Consider the following 19,335-nt stretch of genomic DNA (forward strand, 5'->3'; position numbering starts at 1 on the left):
GATATCAAATAAGCTGCCACAAATGTGTTATTTGTGAGCGGTTTGAAGTACGAGAAATCTAAAGGACTGTAAATAACCACATTTCTCTTTTAAATTTGTGCCTGAAATGGAGAAAATTGGGGACTTATTCACTCTTTAATCATCTGTTATTGCCTCATCTTTTTCTTGTGTGCAACATGTTAAAGCCCAGAGTGAGGATCCCTTAACTCCTTCCTTAATTACTTTATTTTGGCTGTCCTCATTTTGAATTCGAGACAGGACTTTTGTTTTAAAGCCACGTATTGTAACAGGTGCTCAGAGGGTTTGCACTCAATTTCTCGAGACTAACAGAGATAAAGCTCTTTTGATTGGCTTTAAGGTTATTTTAAAGATAAAAGATAATCAAGCAGCGAGTAAAGAGTTCTTAAACTTCTCTAAGGAGTGCTAAGGAATGAGACACAGAGTTTATCCAAAACATTTCTAGAAGTCACCTAATGAATGTCACGCCAGCTCCTTTGAAAACAAATAAAGTCGTGAGTGCTCCGTGGCATTTTAGGAATACAGGAACAAATTTGAGGATGCCTGCTGTCACCGTCAAGATAATTCCCACCGGGGCCCAAAAGATTTTTATCGTATTTTAGACTTTTATCCCGGAAAGTTATTTCTTGTTCAGAATTTGAGAAACAAAATATCTTATTTGAACATATAGGGACATAGAGGTTGCAAACGGCATAGCATTGCATTATTTATACACATCTCAATATTTTTGTGAAAAACAGAAGCGAGTGTACGGATGGTTATGGTATGGAAGTCACACATCAGCCTCTTCGGTGCCACCCCCAGTGGATCCGTCCTTTTTCCGCAGCTTCTATACAGTCGGAGAGAAAATGTAGCTCCACGAGTTCCTTTTATTTCCAACGCTTTCTTGTCCAGATCTACTCAGATTTTAAGAACAGTCTTGGGACGTTTAACTTCAATGAGCTGTGTGGCTTTTGTACTGTTTGAACGGTGCAATCAGCAGGAATAGCTGATGAGTCTGCCGCTGGACTTCTAGAGGAGCCCGACACACTCCTGGGTTGAACCTGCAGTATTATATTATTACTGCAGTAGCACTCTGTGGAGACTTCATTTTCAAACCAGAGAAGTAAAACGAGTCCTCGTAAAGCATCTTTAACAATATTCTCAAGCCATTTGCATGAAGGCGTCAGAAATAGGCTTTTGTTTTTATTGGTTTATTCCCAGAGTTGGCGTATACATCATTACCAAGACTCAGTTTGCATTCAAGAGTTGCCACAACTGAAAAAAGACAGTGTACCATATTATAAAAACAACAAATGAGGATTATGATAATAATAATAATGATGGTTGAATTTTCCAGCATCTTTTGCCAGAAACGTGCTCATTCAAATCTATGGTCATTTTGTTGACTAATACTAATAATGATAAAACTCCATCCTATACAAGTGGATAGATTCAAACACAGTCAATATCATTTTTTGGATCTTGAAATGACATGGTTTAGATGACAAGCACAACACTGTTAACATTAAATGACAATGGGAACTTTTGGAACTGTTTGTAAAGCAAAGTCATGCTCAAAGTGTTGGACCACATGACAGCTCAGTGAAGTATCTCAAGACAACCATGGAGTATTATTGCGTTAAGTAAATGTAAGCAGACTACTTAGAATTCAGCGGATTTCAAACGGCGCAGCAAGAGACGTTCATGCAAGTCTGATCCTTCCGACAGGAGGATTTGCAGTCGCTGCGTTTCGTCACTGCAAAAGTAAAATGCAAAATGTGTGACTGGACTGAAGAGATAAAAAAAAAAAAAAAAGAAACAGGCAATCGGGGTGGAATATTATTCATGTAATGAGGACGACTGATGAAATGCTAATAACTGTTAGTATTCTGTTCTGTTGGTGGTTACACTTGGCTTCGAGGCAGAGAATCTCCAATATGTCACTACGAGCCGAGATCCCCCACGTAGAGGCAAACAAAAGTGCGGTGTAAATACTCGCAGCGGTGAAGAAGCTCCTCTCCTCCTCCTCTCTCCCCATCATTAGCATTTCAAACAGCCCTTGTTTTGCATCAGTGCTTCATGTGTGTGTGTGTGTGTGTGTGTGTGTGCGTGCGTGAGCGTGCACGCCATGGCAGCTTTGCAGGTGGCGGCCTGTCCAACCGGTGGAGTTGAGATGAAATGCGCGAGTGTGTACGTGTCGGGTGGAGGGGCCTCTCTGCCGGTAAGGAGTAGTCCAAAGGGATCTTACCCCTCTGCAAAGCTTGGCATAAAGTCCGCGGGACAGCGTTGTTTACCCAATGCTACATAATCATAAATCTCTCAGTGTTTGTGGTCTCCTCCTCTGATCGGCGGCGGGGGGGGGGGGAGACAGTCGTGAACTGAGTGGATTCACATTCTGCCTCTTGAAAATCCACAAAATCTCGCTCTAAATGTCTGCCAGCAGTCCCATCCGCGCTTTGATTGAGTGCGTCGCAATGTGCGCAGCATATCAAGCGCCGAAAAACAATGATACCGTTTTGCAGCGGGCTGCCTGTTTGGAAGGGGAAGGGGTGACGAGTCATTTTTATCTTGAATCCGCTGCTAATAGACGGTCCACTCGGCGGGATTGACCCCAGCTGCGATTGTGTTTAAAGCAAAATGGAAATTAAAATAATGAGTTCTTGCCCGTTTGAAGCACCGGCAAGGAGATGTCTGATGAAATCCATATTGTTCTCTGCTCTATCTGATGGGCTTTTGCTGTCCTCGGAGTCCAGAGTCAGCAGAGGTGACTGCAGCGGATTAAATGGGACTTCTGACGTGCTACCGCGCCACCTGAAACAACAATATATCACTCTGGATTTGGTTTTACACAAAGTAAAGCACATGTAAAATGAACGTCTATTCACTAAATTAATTGAATTCTTGTTTACCAGCTTAGTGAAACATGAAAGAAAAAAGAAAATATACATTATTCTGAAATGTGTCACATGGGTAATTTTCCTCTAGGTAGAACATTATATTTGAATGCCTATATTATTGCCCTTTTCTTTAAAAGTTTAGTGTGCGTTTAGTGGGATCCAGCAGAGGTTGCCGATTGCAAGCAAAAGAAAACTTCTCTACTCGCCTTCCAGTGAAAAGGTCGAAGGCCAAAAGGTCAAAGGCCCGCTACAGAGTCGGTATTTATTCAATTCTTAGCGTCGGTTCTTTTTATACATTAAAAGAGACACGGTTCGTATCATCATACTCCATTTCTGACAATAGATTCCCTAAATCATAGACAACTTGGGTCTGTTTCACTGTAAAACTTCTCCCACAGGAATCTCATTTGCATAAAAGAGTTCAACCAAAAGGCAACTCATGTGAAAGAGCATTTCTAAACGCAGCGGGGCTCCCTTTGGCCTTTAGATTTAATGACATGGGTCACTGTTTGGTTTTGGTTTACAGCTTCCTTCATGTTTGTCCTCCTGGCTTCATCTTACACCAGATTTTAATGAGCCGGAGAGTTGATACGGCCAAAGGGAGCAGGGACTAAGGTTGATTGTTGTGCACTAAAAAATGCAATCAAAACGGAGAAGATTTGACTGCATTTAAGCGTCAATAAATACCACGTCTTAAGCTGAAGCCGTTTTGTGTCGCGGTGACTGTGGCTCCAGAAGGCCTCACCTTTGTGGTCTTCACTTTGTTCCCAGAGATGCATGACCAACCAGTGAGGTCAGGGAGAACTCGGCACTCTTCCCCCTTCAGACACGGCGCCATTTTACACCACCACTTCTGACGCACAATGGAGGCTGGAGAACAACACACCTGCTATTACAAATAATATATTTCAGCCATCGCCGAAATATTCCTGGTTTCGAGAGAGGGGGTAAAAGATGCTCCCGCTAATATTACCTTCCACACAAGAGGGCAAAGCCCTCGTCGTCCCCGCCACCTGTCCTGGGAAGCAGGAGCACTTGACTGTTTGAGAGCGTTCCTCAATCTTGTTCTTATTGCAGCAACGATGAGCAGCAACCACTTCACAGGTGCCCGTCCTCTCCTGCGATGACCCTGAGGGCGAGAATTCAGAGGAAAGGATTAGCATTTTCATTCTGTTTTAGACGCTGTGGCAGCTCGAGGCACTTCAGCCGGTACAGTTGAATTTCATTGAAATTGTAATGATTTCTTGTTTTGTTTTTTTATGTAAAATGTATAAAAATATTATACATTTGATATAATATATATTTATAATTTAATATTACAATAATTTATTTTTTGTTAAAACTCATTCTGATGATAGATAAAATACTTTTTTTTTAATGTTTCTAAAGCTACAGCACCACCAAGTGGATAAAAAGCATCAATACTCAAGCCACAGTGAAGGAAAAACACATTCCAATGTCAAAGAAAATCAGCAGGAATCACTTTGTTCAGCTGCCTGATTTAATGTTAACAAATGGAGCAAAAATAAACAGCATGAACAGAAATATCCTCACCACACATGCTTCTATATGTTTTCACTGCAGGATCAAGAAAAGCAGAGATCAAAAAAATTAAACAAGTAATTGAATGAAAGTGCTGTGATGAAACTTTTTTCAACCTACACAAAAAAACGTGTTTTCTACACTTCGGTTGAAAATTAAATGCAGTGGACACGAGTGTTGTGGATACCTAAAAAAGCTACTGATTTTAACTCGTCAATTATTTGACAGTCTCTCTTTGGAAGAGGCCTCACCCTGAAATAGGGAAGTGCCGTAAAGCGTGTCCTCAGCTGTGCTTTGACACAACATCAAAATGACAACAAAACGGCAACAAAACGACAACCTTGAGCTCCGTTTCGCTCTGTCAGCACAGCAGCTGTGTTTGATGCCTTTAGTCATGAGCCGATGGCCAAGTTGAAAACTATTGACTTCTTAATATCTGATTTTGCGCTTTTAAGTACATGCCTGTAATACTTCTTCTAGGACTGCCCTAATGACTCAATTTGTCCCTCAGGTGATGCTGCAGAGGTTCAGCAGGCCGTATACCCAACAGCAACAAGAAACTTTTTAATCCCTCTCTGACAGCATAATAACAATGTGTTTTGTCTGTGAAGTATTTGCTGCACTGTGAGGCTCGGGAGTAAACAGGAAAAAACGCATCCAGCGTTTTAATTTCCGTTTCTAAAGAGACAAATTTATTGGGTTGGTGTTACTTGAGCTGAACTCTCTACCTGGCGACCATATTGTTGACCAGGAGCCCTAATGAGTCCCTGGAGGGGACTGGTCTGGTCGGGTCTCGCACCTACCCGTCCGTCCTCGGGAGCTTTGGTTGCCAGTGGACACGAGTTGGCTGCACAAGGCCACTGTGCAAAGAAGCATGAGGCCCCAGTGAAATGGTGCTGCCAATATGTTCAGCTTCATTTTGCCTGCTCAGACCAACAGGGACACACACTGCAGAAAAGAAAAAGCTCAATCTTACCATGTATATTTATACATCACTTGTCAAAATGCCTCATAACACCAAACATACGACACCATTAAACAACACGTCACATTTCAGTGGCAAATAGGGAAGCTGCTTTTAGCTAGACACAGCGTCTATTTAGTGTTTTTTTTATTTTTGAAGTTGCCTTGTTTACCAGCACGCACACTTTCCCTAAGTGCGTGATCCAAAAGAGAATATTTTAATGCATGTGATATTTCCTGACTCCTGAAATAAGGTTCACAAGATCATTACATCTATTTGCTCAATTGTGACTCATGCATCAGCAAGCTTCGTTAAGGGAAATCAAAGAAATGTCAATGTGGAGCCTGAGCAGAGGCTCGACTTTAAGGGCAGATGGGTCCTTGCACTCATTTCTGACTCAGATTATCCCTTCAGCTGTAAACATGTCTGCATTCAAAGTTACATTCTCCCCGTTTTCCACATGAGTCAAAGAAAAACTGGGGCTTGCACTTTTATGTCAAATCACAGCGATGACTAATGCAGCGGTTCAAAGATTAAAATAAGTGAAATATATAGCAATAATTGAGATAATCAATTGATCTACAGATTATGTTAAACGACTCAACTTTCCCAGAGCCTAGAAATACACATGAATATTTCATTAACAATGGTGTTTATCTGAAATAGAAATTCTTACGTTAAAGAACCTTTTACAGAATGAACAAGATATCAGAGCAAAACACAGGTTGCATTTTTAGCAATATACATATATTATTCTATAGTCCACCTCTTACCTGTGCTCGGGCCGTTGCAGAAGCGTCCATCAGTTTCCGTATTAGCATCATGCATAACATTCTATGTGTGTATGTATATATTGATTCCTTTCTGCACAAGACGCAAAAGTTTTGCAGTAGATGCGATCCTCCAGTTTCCAAAGTGTTCTGCTGCAATCCAAAGTAAGAGCGGGGGAGCCCGCAGCTAAACAACGCACGAGATGAGGCAACAGTGAAGCGCTTTCACACCTCCTCTCCCGGAGACACTTTTACCTTTTTCTTTCGCGTTAAGTCCGTAAACACACAACGACTTGCAACGCCCCGCCAGCTTAAAATAAATAAATAAATAAAACACTAAAACTTAATCAAGGCAAGGAAGCCATCTGTCCCCCCGGACAATATGCGGCCACTTTCATTAGCGCCATAAGGAGCTTAAGAGAGAGCGTCGACCTCGTGTCACGGGGCAGACGATGCAAACTGCATCTCAGGGCACGATCCCTTCTCACAACACGGGTGACTCGTATTTGGAAACAGACGGACTTATCGCTGTCACGTGACAGACAGCAAAGGGGAGATTTCACACTTTGTGGTGTTTTTCTTTCGTGGGCCCCTGGAATGATGAAGTATACGTGCAAATCAGTGATTGCACCCAACTAGCTTGTTCTCACTAGGAAAGTATAATAATCATTTGAAGCTTAATATTAAAGTTAAAAGTTTGACAATTTCGGGAATTTGCTTCTCCAGTCATTTATCTATGATGTAATTTATTTTGTGTATCAACAAATAATGCATCCCTTTCTTAACTTAATAATCGACTTCCATTCAAGTGGGTTGTAATCCAGCTTGTTTTAATACTAATATAAATATATTATAATATATATCTTAAAGACATTTAAGCGGCCCAGCTGCATCTACGTGAAGACCAATGTCAAATAATATTTTAAAATAGACTTGTGGTTTCTACAACCATGATAATAAAACTTTATTAGAGCATAGCGCACATGATGATTCTCATTCGATTGACATGTAATGTAGCTACAATAGAAGTCAAAACAGAGACAAACACTTCAAGAAGTAACCATTACTAATAAAAAGGAAAAGGTTTTATATTCATATGACAACCAGTTCAATCCAGTGACACCTCACTCATCTTATTTACATCATCACATCACAAGTGCCACTGCAACCTCCCAGTAGCCTCAGTTTGCATTCAGATTCAATCCGACATCAGCTTCAGAATAAGCGTTCAGGTGGTGAAATTGAGCTTGAAGAGAACCGTCTGAGGCGTGGTGACGTCGGCCACGGCCAGCTCCTGTCCGTCTGACAAGCCCAGCTCTGCAAACACGAGAGATGACGTTATCACCAAAGTCAGGGGCCGGAAGGAAAACACACTGTGCGCGATTGGACCCATTCTTCTAATAACCTTTCAAAGTCTTGCAGAGGTTCGGCCTCGTTCGCTCCTCGATGGATTTAACGGACTGGAATGAAGATGCAATCGTAGTGTAATCATAGATTATTATGAAACGTGGGTGGACAAAACAGCATTTAAATAGTGAATAGGCTGCTGTTTATTACCTGTAAATACAGCGTCTTATTCTTCCCTTGCAGAGTTGTGGTGATAGCCGGCGATTTCATTTGCCTGATGAAGAGAAATAGACAATTTTAACACGTTTTAAAACTACTTTAGAAGACGTCGTTTTTCCTGAATATACTCACAGAGAGGCGCTCTCTGTGAGGAACTGTAAAACCTCCTGCAGTTTGGCAGAAGAAGGGAATTGGAGATCCTGAGGCACCTGGCTGCATGCCGAACAATTTTCCTGCCGAGGGAAGACGATGCAGAGCAGAGTGGTTACTCTCTGTATGCAGAAAGATGCACACCGCTGGTTACGCTCCCAAAAAAACAACAACAACAACAACAACCTTTCGCTCCGCTTCAAAAGTGTAGGTGTACAGTCCATCCACGTCGTTAAAGACCAGGTAATTATTTAAAGGGATATACGCGCTGCAAGACAATATTCAAATGATCAGTAAACGTTCGTTACTGAAATCAATCTACATGATGAATTAATACTTGGCATTTGCTGCTGACCTTGTTGCAATTTTAAAGACTTCAGTGGCGCAGGCAGCTGTGGAGAGAACAAAGACAAGATGAAAAGCGTAGTTACGTCAATCCGTCCATGCGTCCATTCTATGTGGCTTATCTCCGGCTGGCTCAGAAAGGATTTTCCAGACATCCCTCGCCCCAGCAGCGCTTTGCAACTCTTTCTAGGGAACCCAAAGGCGTTTCTGCAGCGTGCTCCTTTTTTGCCTCTACGAGGAGGCGTCCAGGGGGGACATCGCATCCGATGCCCTGAAACCGGCTCAGCTTTTCAACGCAACGAAGCGGCAACTCGGCTTCTGGTCCCCTCTGGATGTGTGAGCTCCTCACCCTTCTCTAAGGCTGAAACCAGCCACCCTACGAAGGAAGTTTATTTTTTGTTGCTTGTCTCGGCAAATTCTTTCGGTCACTGCACAAAGCTCCTGACCATAAACGAGGGTACGAACGTGATCGAGAGTTTTGCTTTCCAGCTCGGCTAATATTTCACCCCAAAAGAGTCTGGTACAACGCCCTGATCAAAAACGCCAATAGTCCGAAAGATGTCCCAACAGGACAACATTTACACAAATGCTCTTATTGCCGATTATCCTGAAAAATAAAATACCCATTGTGACAGATCTAGTCCTCAACAAACTTAAGCACAGACCTAATTGTTATTTAAAGTGATTTGGATTTAGTTTGTTTTCTGCAAAATTCAAAAATTGCTCAGCAGATTTTGACATGGCACCAGGGATAATGCTGAGGGAAATACGGGTATTTACACAAAGACTTAACTGATGTAACTGAACTATGTTATATACTTCTATAAACATCTGCATGTCATACCTGCGATAACAGCATTAGTCGATGCCACAGCTGGAATGATCCTCTTCACAACTCCTGTGGCACAAAAACCAGTCAGCACACATTAATAAATACATTTTTAAAAACTGACTGAATTACCACATTAGTGTTGGATTAATTATTGTCTTTTAATTCACAAGTTCACCTTGAGTGAGGCGGTATGTCACTCCTGTAATGTTAAACTCTGCAGCTCTTTTTTGGGCTCTTTCAAACACCCACTCGATGTGCTCTGGATTGTCTCCATCTAAGCTGGTTTCTAGTTGAGAAAAGAACCCCTGTAGTTATCCGTCTATTGTAATAATGTACACAGACAAAAGGTTACATCAGATGTGTTGAAGGTGGACCATTTAGCTTACCTCCGAAAGGTTTTTCTTTTGGCCATTGTAAGATTCTGGCGTATTCAATGCAATGTTCTGGGAGCCTAGGCATTGACGCAATGGTGCACATCGGGAAATTAATCTGTGGACGGCCAAATTAGGGTCAAGCATGTAAAATGTTTCTTCATGAAATCTTAACTTAATTGTATTTTCATGACTCATTTTCGCTGTTTCGGCAGAAAACTGCTGTGCTGCTGGTGCACTTGTTTGTGTGCAGCACGTTTTCCTTTTTTGTTTAGAGACACCACGGATGCTTTCTCCCTCCCAAGACGAGCTGAAGCGCCGATGTCAACGCTTTTGAACTGTTAAAGTGAAACCAGGAGATGAGTTGCCGTTAAAAAAGTGACCTGTGGCGGGTACAGCTCCAATGTGCAGTCGATGCATGCTGTCATGCCGGGGAGAATGACGCGAGCGTTTCCTTTAAAGCCCTCGGTTCCTCCATCGATGAGAGGGATGATGGAGCTGGGGTCCAGGACTCCGTCTTCATAGCTCAGGAGGGATATCTAGAGAAAGCCACGCAATCATAACTCCCCACAAGTTGCACTTATATATATATGCAAAGGCGTATCAAAAGCTCTCTCCCCTACCAGCATCCCGTTCATCCAGCGTCTGGCAATGATCGAGTCCAGCCCACACACGATGATGTGGAACTCTGCAAAGAGACGAATATTCAAAACCTCTGAGGTTTTTACTTGGAAAGCTCCGTTGATGCATCTTAGAAAAACACTTACGTTTGTAGAAAGACTCGTCAAAGTCTTGGATCTTTTTAAAGTGACTGCATTTAAATAATAAGGAATATAAATTGTGGTGAGGGTATTTTTCACATTGGAAACGGAAGCAGAGGTTGTTGTTTTTTTGCAGTAAAAACTATTGGTGCAAAGGATACGAAGCGACTTTACATCCGGGGATGCGACTGTTGATGAAGTTGGCAGCCACTTCAGCCTTTGGTCGTCCAACGTCTTTGGGCCTGAATGAATGCATGTAGCAGATAATAACTGTTGGACATAAGAGATGCTGAATGTACTCTGATTGTTATCACACTGCAACTGACCATTACGTCTTTAACAGACATCATGTAAATACTTACTTTTTTTCTTCTTTTTATTTCAAAAAAATTGTATAAATATGCATTTTTCCTCACAAACATTTTGCATCATCATAAATACTGTGAAAAAAAAGAGTGAAAACTACCTGAAAAGAAACTGCCTGTTGAGGTTGGACAAGTCAATGGTGTCCATGTCAACCACGTGAATGAGGCGAAACCCAGACAGGGCCTGAAGCACAACGAGCACGTGTAAGAACTCATCTAAACCGAGTCGGTGTTTATTGAGCTTCTACTTTAGCGTCACATTAACTGAACACCGATGCACCACATTTCCTACCAGATTTTTGAGGAGCTCGCATCCAAGCCCCCCCGCTCCAATGACCAGAATCTTGCATGTCTCCAACAAGAACTGTAGAGACTGAGATGAAAGGAACATCACAATATTGAAATTATAAAAAAGGCACGGTGGTTCAAAATATCATCATCATCACCATTGTACCAGTTTGTTTCAGTTTAACATGTGAAATTGCCGTTCCCATTAGAGTATTTCCAAGTTACCTCAGCACTAGGTTCAAAGTCAGGATGGGTGAACGGGCCAGGTCTCTCCAAAAACTTGGTCACATGATTCCACCGGCCATCCCAGTCACACCCACCAACCACGTGTCCACCATCCACAGCCATTCTGGAGACCAAACACACCATGAACTAGTACCATGACTTAAATTAGTGCATCTATCCCTACTTATCCTTGTGTGATGAAAAGAATGTTAATAACAGTAATGTGCATTAATAAATAAGTAAACAATGAAAGACCTGTTACGCAGACAGAAATTACAGCTACTAACCTTTAAAGGTAACTGAACAACCTGCAAATGCTTTAAGTTCATGAGTCAACATCACCCTAATTTAAAAAATAAATCTTATTTGGTTGATGTCTGTAATAATCTCTTGAGAACACACAGCTTAGTTGTCCAGAAGGGGTCGATTTGATGGATTTAAGGACACACAAAAAGGCTGTGAGGGAAATAACTCAATAAATCATCATATTGATGGGAATAATTTCTGCAACAAAAAAAATAGGCAAAAAGAAGGTGATGTGAATAACTAATACTCATCAGGAAACCAGACTTCCAGTGACTGTTCATAAAAATGTGTTGTGTCTCTATTCCATACTAATTGTATAAATTGTGTACAATCAGCCGATTTAAAAAAAAGAATTGCAGCAAGACTATAGCAAATTGATAAAATAGTTTAGTGTTTCACACCAAGATCAAAATTGCACAACACATGCCTTGTCACACACCAAAATGCACATTTGGAATGTCTCTTTCTTATGATTTCACCTGCACGTAGTTCCTCTATTCTTCTGTTGTGCATTGGATTGTACAACATTAGTGTGCATCTCATTCATGGGTGAAGTTTCTATTAGAATGCATTACCGATTTCTTCAAATTTACTTGGTTGTCACTCTTTGAAGTTTGAACATCTTAAACCCTGTTCAGGATTCGTATGACACGTTATAGTGTGGCATGGGTCATGTGTACAGCTGCAATGTGGTGGCCACCCCGGACTCGTCTCGTACGGAGGGTGCGGGTTTGGTCTTATGGCCCTATGTTTGAGGCTGTAAATGGACACATTATGGAAATGGATGCATTTTACAATGAGTTAACTGCGTAATTAAAAGTTAATGTTTATATCCGTGTCTCTCCGGGTCCAGCAGTCGCTGCTCAGAATGCAACGCAAACCTGCTGCGAGCCAAAGACCTTTATTTAGTATTCGTCACTAACTTCTCGGTCAGGTCCTCTATTCGCCGTCTTTTCTTCTCCCTGGTAGAAGAAATGGAAAAGGGTTCAAGCATCCCGAGCCTACGATCGACTGCGCCGGTTAAACTACGATACAATCATATTAATCGTCCATTGAGACTTACGGCTCCTCGGCATCCGCCATACTTTCACGGTCCCATTTCCCCGATGGTGACGGCTGTGTTTCCGAGCGTCAAAGCTGCGCCCAGCAGCGCACAACACCTGCGCAGTGCAGTGTTATTCTTCCCGTCTGCCAAAATTGGCTACAAATTAAATAAAAAAGAAATGGTCATGAAAACTGAAGGTATCGTATCAGATTAAATATAAAATACACATTGTGTATCCCATTATGCGTATGTATGAGTTAATTCGTTGATACACATTAAACGTTTTTAGATTAAAAAAAAACAATTCTGAATGGAATTTGAACTCTTGTAACATCTTTTAACGAAATGTTGTGTCATTGTGTCGTAGTATTCATTTTGTCATCGTGTCCGAATCACCAACCCCATCGAAGGTATATTTTATTATACACATTGCTATTTCAAAGACTTGCATCGTCTATGCGTTTATTTCTGATATTCTTATAATTACGTCAGTTTACTGCGATTGGTACCGCTGCGCATTCTACGACGTAATCGTAAAACTCCGAAACGCCAAATCGATAATCCAACTGTCGCGAGAACTTGGGCGAGAGCAAGGCTGGCCGTTTGACTCCCTTCTTCCGGGCTCCGGCGGGTGAATCAGCTGCTCTGTCAAAATATTACGCAACGCGAGTTGTGCTGTGCTGTGTTTAGTGTCCGTGCGTCGCCTCGCCACTCGCTGAAGACATGACGGCCAAGATGGAGCTGGCGCCCCTCAGGCCGTGGGACGATTTCTGCCCCGGAATGGACCGGTTTGCCAAACCCGAGTTCGGAGATTTGACAAAGTGGAACAACCGAGTGATCAGTAACCTGCTGTACTACCAGACCAATTATTTCGCCGTGGCCGTGGTGGTTTTCCTCATTGTAGGGTGAGTGCTAGCAGCGTGCTAACAGGAAGACAAGCTAACGTTAGATTATCTGATTTCACACGGCTTGTCCACACCCCACAAGAAAACACGGAGTGTTTCCGTAACGTTTGGTGTCGTTTTGCAAACTTTCTGGAACTCTTTTGCGGCCCCCTAAATTTGCCTTTTTTTGCCTAACGTGTACACGTTTTCTTTTTAATTACCTTCGTATTCCATAACAACAGCGGCCCTTAGGTACGCAGTAGCTATCTTAAAAATGTGTGATTTTAGTTTTTTTATAACGTTACTTTACTCCCTAGGATTTGGGAGGTTTCTCAAAAACCTTCCCAATACAGGCACATGTCACTGCCGCCAGTTGGTGGTGATGTGTCATGTCGTTTTACATTTAATATAATATGAGTATATGCCTTTTTATACAATATTCTGCCACCATATGGTTCACACCAGCTGATCAGGCCTGAGCTGTTGCTGCTGCTGCTGCTGTTGTTGTTGTTATTACCACCAGGTTGTGCTATTTAAAACCAAACATTCACTCATGGAGAACGTGGACAAAATGCTCTTTTTCCCCCTCATCCAACATGCAGGTTCCTGAACCCATTTGGCATGTTCCTGGGAGGAGCTGTGGTGACCCTGGTCTTCATGGGTTCAGTGTGGGCCGGAGAGAACCAGGCCACAGTCAAGAACTTCAAAAGGAAGAACCCCACCCTGTTCGTCGTCGGAGTCATGGCTGCCAGTTACTTTCTGCTGTCGCTGTGTGGCGGCGTCATGGTCTTCATCTTTGGAATCACCTTCCCGTTGCTGTGTAAGTCACAAGCTTTTTCTGTTTACTCAAGAATTCAGTTACGCTGTCAGTGAGACTAAAGTTCCACATCCAAGTGACTGACTGCATCTGGAAAAAACATTTAGCGCTCGGCCCGAGCCAATTACAGTTCGAACTTGTGATCCCAGCACCATGTGGCGGGCACTTGTTGGCAAATGTGGTATGAAGGGGGTAGTGAGTCACTTTCTCTGGGACCGAACAGGCTTTTCCAAGAGCTTTCTCACTCTGACTCACGCAAGGGATTCAAACAGCTTCCGCAGTATTGCCTGCATTCATTCATGATGCAAAAATAATATGATTACAGGGCGAGGTATTCCGTAGTTCAGAGTTTTGGATTCGCCACAGCTCTCTAAACGCATTTCGATGATGGGTCGAACCGTTGTAGCAAACGTAGCAATCTAACATCGATACGGACAGATGAGGCGATTTGATCGGCTCCCTGGAGGCCGCTGCTGTCTGTGTTGACGCGTTGCTATGGGTTGGTGATTTGGAGAGCCCTACATTTACCGGCTGATGTCATGCATTCAGTATCCGCCCGCCATGGGAATAAAAGACACGCCTTTTCACCTGCTGTAAAGACTGAGTTGCACCAGTATCATTCTGTGTTCCTATTTTCCCTCGTTGTGTACCAGAGAATATCCTGTAGTACATTTCAGCAACTAGAATTTATGACGCAGTTGTCACATAATGTAAGTTTATTGTCGTTGTGTCTCACTCAGTGATTCTGATCCATGCCTCTCTGAGACTGCGCAACATGAAGAATAGACTGGAGAACAATATTGAGGGTGTTGGGCTGAAGAAGACCCCCATGGGAATCATCATGGATCTACTGGATCAGCAGGAGGAGAAAATGAGCAAGGTTCGGGATTTCATCGAGAGCAAACTGAAGGAGTGAGGCTCGACGTGTGCCAACGGAAGTCATTGTGATACAGAATGAATTAAAATGTCCATAGCACACTTAGCACACTAACCCTACCACCTAACCCTAACCCTGTGTTCAGTTTTTATCCCATCTATACATGAGTAACGGATGTTTTGCTTCTTCGTTCTTTTATTCTTTTTGGTTTTACTTTAATGTATCATTCTTTTGTGTGACGTCACTCACAAGTGGATGCCAAAACATTTTATCTTTATTTTAAGTGTGTGGATTAAGGCAAAGAGCACCAAAGGTTACCAAAGGTCATTCCTGTGTCAATTCATTTTCTGAAAAACAAATCATTTCCTTTGTCCAGCATGAAGACTGAGTATTTAGTTTAGCAATGCAAAGCAGAATGTCACACACGTCGTCCATTGCTGTTTTTACATACTCATTTGTTTGTTGCAAAGAGGAAGTTTGATCATTTCAGTTTGCTACCTCAATAGAAGCATGTTTTATTCACCCCACACCAAGGTGACCACTGACAGCTTATTAAGCAACAATAATGTCCATTTTTGCCACATCAGAAGCTGCAAGAATACTGATCTGAGAACAGGTTGCTTCTTGACTAATCATTGTGGAGTTTTAATATTCCTGACCATACAGGCTGGCCTGACTGTATTCCTCTAAACACGGCTATGCAATGTTAAAAATGAATGGCAAGTGCAGCTTTACTTTTTTTTCTGAATGTGTTATGACATGTAAATGTTTTTTATTTCTTTATTTTCATAATATAGCATGCAGATTGTTATGAAATGGGCTACAGAATAGGAATCTGAAAATAATTATGGCAATGAGTAAAACCTATTATTTTTTATTTGTTTCCTACTGTTTTCCCACTCACTGCTGGGATCAAGACCCTTTCTATTAGTAAAAAAATAAAATAAAATCTGAAATCTGTATTTTGAAGTGTTGATTTTTTTTTACTGTTACTCTTGATAGTAAAATCATTTATTTATTTATTTTCTTCTCCACACTTGCACTTTAACTGCACTGTGTCCATGATACGTCACGTCTGACAATTTAGAAAGCTAATGTTGTTTGGATAATAGATTATATTCTCACTGGTGATTTGTGACTTTTTTATTCTTTAAAGTTGATGATTGAATCAAACAACTGGGAGTAAAACCTGGCTGTCCCATATAAAACAAATAAAGATAACATGGTTTATGTTGCAGTCGTTTCCCAATTCAGTCTGTTTAAATATTTATATATATAGAGGTATAATAAACCTGTTTTTCTTGTTTTAGTTGGATTAAATCTTTGAAACAAAGCAATCCCTTATAGTCTCTTCAGTAAAAAAATCCTTAATAAAGCCAAACTGCTTTAATAACAATTTTTTTGCACACGGTGTTAAGGAATATATGAATGACAATTTCAAATGATAAAATAGGCCAAATGTTTTAATATCAACTCAATTAAAAAAACTACCGCCAATATATTTTTATTATGAAATGAAAGTATAGTTCAGTTTTATTTTGCGCACCCATGCAGCCTCACAAGAGACTTGTTTCACTTGATTCCAGGACTTTAGGGAGCGGCACCTGCAAGCAGCAACGGAGAGAAAGAAAAGATGACTTGTGTTTTTTTAGTGGCAGGGTGTAAAGTTATTGTAGAAAACACCTTAAGACAATTACATACATCCACATGCAACAGGTGCTTTTGTGTTCTCAGAGCTTTCAAAGATAACCCTTTAGTAACCCTTTAATTTCCGAATGGCGACCCTGACGCGTCGAATGTTAGTAGTCCCGTGCGCTTGATTGATCTCATTGTACAAATTCTTGGATACTCACAGATTTGAGGTAGGCCACGCTGCTCTTTTTGATCTCACCGAGCAGCTGGTCGCGGGGCGTGACGTCGACCTTGGCCGCCAATCGCCTGCGAGGGACGGGCTTTAAAGTCTTGATCACGTCCTTCAGGTTTGCTTTTTCCTCCGCCAACGCTCCATTGTCTGCGTCCTTCCCTCGGGGCGTCTTCCTCAGCTGGAAACTCGGCCTCCCCGGTCCCTTGTTGTCCCTCGGATCCAGGTCGAGAAAAGGGTCCCGCTTCTTGGGAGTCCTCTTCAGCTGGACTTCCCTCAGCGTGTTGGCCGTGTTGGCCGTCTCTGCGGCGGCGGCCTGCTCGGGAGCGCCCTTGTGCTTGAGCTGCTTCTGGGGCTGCGGGTCCGCCGCCTGCTGTGGCGTCCGCGCTTCCATGGCGGGTTCCGGCGCGGGCGGGACGAGCCCGCAACCCCGCAGGACCTCCAGAGGCGGCACGTAGCCGAGCATCTCCAAGAAACCGGGGGGCAGGTTCAGGCTGTTCTCGTACATCTGCATCGTCTCCCGCTGCTCCTTGGCCTGCTGCTGCCTCTGCTCCTCCTGCCTCAGCTGCCTCTGGCGGTCCAGGTTCCTGGTTAAAAGGTTGGTGACCACCATCCTGGGTCCCGCCTGCTCAAAGTGGTAGCCCATCTTCAGCAGGGTGTGGTTGGCCTTGAGCAGGCGCGAGATCTCCATCTCCGAATGGTGGCCCAGCATGTGCCTCTGGTTGTGGAAGCGCAGCTCGGTGAGCGTCTCGTTGAACTGGAGGCAGCGGACGATGGCCACGATGCCCTTGCCGGTCACGAAGTTGGACTCGATGTTCAAAGTGGTGATGCCGCGGTTCTCCCGTAGCATGTTGGCCAGGTTGAAGGCTATGTTTTCATCAACGCCGGTGTTGGCTATGCTGAAGGTTTTCACGTGTTTGTTCTTCTTCAGCGCGTTGACGTAGTCCAACAGCATGTCTTTGGGAATGTTTTCGATGTTGTTGAGGTTGACCTCTGTGACCGAAGGGTTGTTGTTGCGGATTTTGTCGAGCGTCGACTCCAAGTTTGTCTCATTTCCCGAGGGTCTCGACGTCATTTTTACATTACTGAGGGCCAGCTTTGGAATATTCAATTTGTTAATTTTCCTCTCTTCCTTCTGCGGGAGCTTTTCATTTGTGTCGCGTACCTCTTGCTCCTCTGTGGCCTCTTTGGGAGGCAAAGAGTCGGCCGTTTTAATTTCCTCCTTCTCTTCAACTCTTTGCTTTGGGGCCACGCTCTCACTCTTCTGCGTTATGTCTGAAAGGGGCCGATTGCCATCTGTGTTGTTTTCTGCTACTTTTTGTGTGTTGTCGTTCGGGAAATCTACATGTGTGTTAGTATTTTCATTTTGGTCTGCGCTCACCGGCGACTTCAACCCTTCCTCGTCTTTCCCGTCCACCCCTTTGTTCTTTTCGTCCCTCTCATCAACCTCTTCAATAATTTCAACAATCTCTATAATTTCCTCTCCATCTGTACCATCAACAGCTTCTTCCTCAATGACTTCCTCTATCATTTCATATTCCGCATCTTCTTCTTCCTCGTCTTTCTTTTCAGTTTCCTCACTCAACGTTTTCTGATGAAAAATAAACATCGGATCGGGGGGTTAGAATTGTGCTCGTTCCAAACACTGCGTTTTACTGCTGCCTGTAACATTACAGCAGTAAAGGGTTGTGGTTTCTAAAGCCGTATTATTATCACAGAACATTGTGAGATGAGCTCTCACCTCACTGGGCAGCAGAGTAGCAGGCACTCGTTCTTCCTCCAGCATACGATTGGACTCTTTCTCCCAGTAGAGGTAACCGACCAGGGACCTGTGGTCGAACGTCCCAGTCGGGGTCTTCTCCGTCTGGTCCTTTTGCCTCTGGCCCACTGGCACCCTCTCATCCGGGGCAATGATAACATCCATCTCGCTCTGGAGCTCCTGGAGCTCCTCCGGCGAAAGCGTGGCGAGGAGTTCATCCTCGTCGATGTCCTCCACGTTGAGGTCCTCGGGGTCCTTGCCGTTTGACATCGTCGTTCGCCTGGGTTCGTGGTCCCGTCGGTATCGAGCGGCACAAGGACTTCCGTCCAGCCTGCGACTCCCGAGCCAACTGAGGAGCCTCTGACTTTTGACTTCAGCCCGGGAGCGGCCTGTGCCCTTGCTGCCATGTGGGGAGTCTAAAATTAAACGCTGTGAACTCCATGGAAGATATTTAGGTTGCAGCGGGGGCATTCTTCTTTCAGCCCCCTTAAACCCAGCTGGCCCGGCCATCAGGATCCTTCGGGGTGACAGCTGCTCCAGGCGGAGTGCAAAGCGATGGACAGCAGCAGCCGCACCGCTCAGGCGTTAAAAGCCTCCTTTGCGAGTGCTGCACAACAAACACATGCGATCGAGTTATAAGAGGTCATTGAGAAGGAATTCTGTCATAAGGGAAATACTTCTCAGCAGGAATTTTTTGGCGCTCAATGTGT

General features: G+C 43.2%; 4 protein-coding genes across 4 annotated transcripts; 1 reads left to right on the top strand and 3 right to left on the bottom strand.

The window, feature by feature from the left end:
* Positions 1-1,798: 1,798 nt before the first annotated feature.
* Positions 1,799-5,378, bottom strand: LOC119222061 (chemokine-like protein TAFA-4). Its single transcript, XM_062562641.1, has 4 exons — positions 5,243-5,378; positions 3,871-4,026; positions 3,643-3,767; positions 1,799-2,811 (listed from the first exon to the last, which is right to left on the bottom strand). Exons 1-4 carry the CDS (start codon positions 5,355-5,357, stop codon positions 2,800-2,802), a joined length of 408 nt encoding a protein of 135 aa, XP_062418625.1. The 5' UTR covers positions 5,358-5,378; the 3' UTR covers positions 1,799-2,799.
* Positions 5,379-7,101: 1,723 nt separating this feature from the next.
* Positions 7,102-12,581, bottom strand: LOC119222001 (NEDD8-activating enzyme E1 catalytic subunit-like). The gene is made up of 18 exons (XM_037478312.2): positions 12,446-12,581; positions 12,306-12,344; positions 11,077-11,200; positions 10,856-10,936; positions 10,665-10,747; positions 10,360-10,440; positions 10,205-10,248; positions 10,061-10,125; positions 9,821-9,976; positions 9,453-9,555; positions 9,242-9,352; positions 9,079-9,132; positions 8,245-8,281; positions 8,076-8,157; positions 7,872-7,972; positions 7,731-7,794; positions 7,579-7,633; positions 7,102-7,490 (listed from the first exon to the last, which is right to left on the bottom strand). The coding sequence occupies exons 1-18, from the start codon at positions 12,463-12,465 to the stop codon at positions 7,402-7,404; spliced, it is 1,389 nt and encodes a 462-aa protein (XP_037334209.2). The 5' UTR covers positions 12,466-12,581; the 3' UTR covers positions 7,102-7,401.
* A 439-nt stretch (positions 12,582-13,020) lies between these two features.
* Positions 13,021-15,967, top strand: arl6ip5b (ADP-ribosylation factor-like 6 interacting protein 5b). Its single transcript, XM_037478389.2, has 3 exons — positions 13,021-13,332; positions 13,914-14,131; positions 14,869-15,967. The coding sequence occupies exons 1-3, from the start codon at positions 13,151-13,153 to the stop codon at positions 15,042-15,044; spliced, it is 576 nt and encodes a 191-aa protein (XP_037334286.1). The 5' UTR covers positions 13,021-13,150; the 3' UTR covers positions 15,045-15,967.
* Positions 15,968-16,014: 47 nt separating this feature from the next.
* On the bottom strand, positions 16,015-19,104 carry lmod3 (leiomodin 3 (fetal)). Its single transcript, XM_037478266.2, has 3 exons — positions 18,608-19,104; positions 16,859-18,457; positions 16,015-16,609 (listed from the first exon to the last, which is right to left on the bottom strand). Exons 1-3 carry the CDS (start codon positions 19,094-19,096, stop codon positions 16,562-16,564), a joined length of 2,136 nt encoding a protein of 711 aa, XP_037334163.2. The 5' UTR covers positions 19,097-19,104; the 3' UTR covers positions 16,015-16,561.
* Between the last annotated feature and the right edge of the window lie 231 nt (positions 19,105-19,335).

This window comes from Pungitius pungitius, chromosome 1 (assembly GCF_949316345.1).
Source record: "Pungitius pungitius chromosome 1, fPunPun2.1, whole genome shotgun sequence".
In the NCBI taxonomy this organism is placed as follows: Eukaryota; Metazoa; Chordata; class Actinopteri; order Perciformes; family Gasterosteidae; genus Pungitius; species Pungitius pungitius.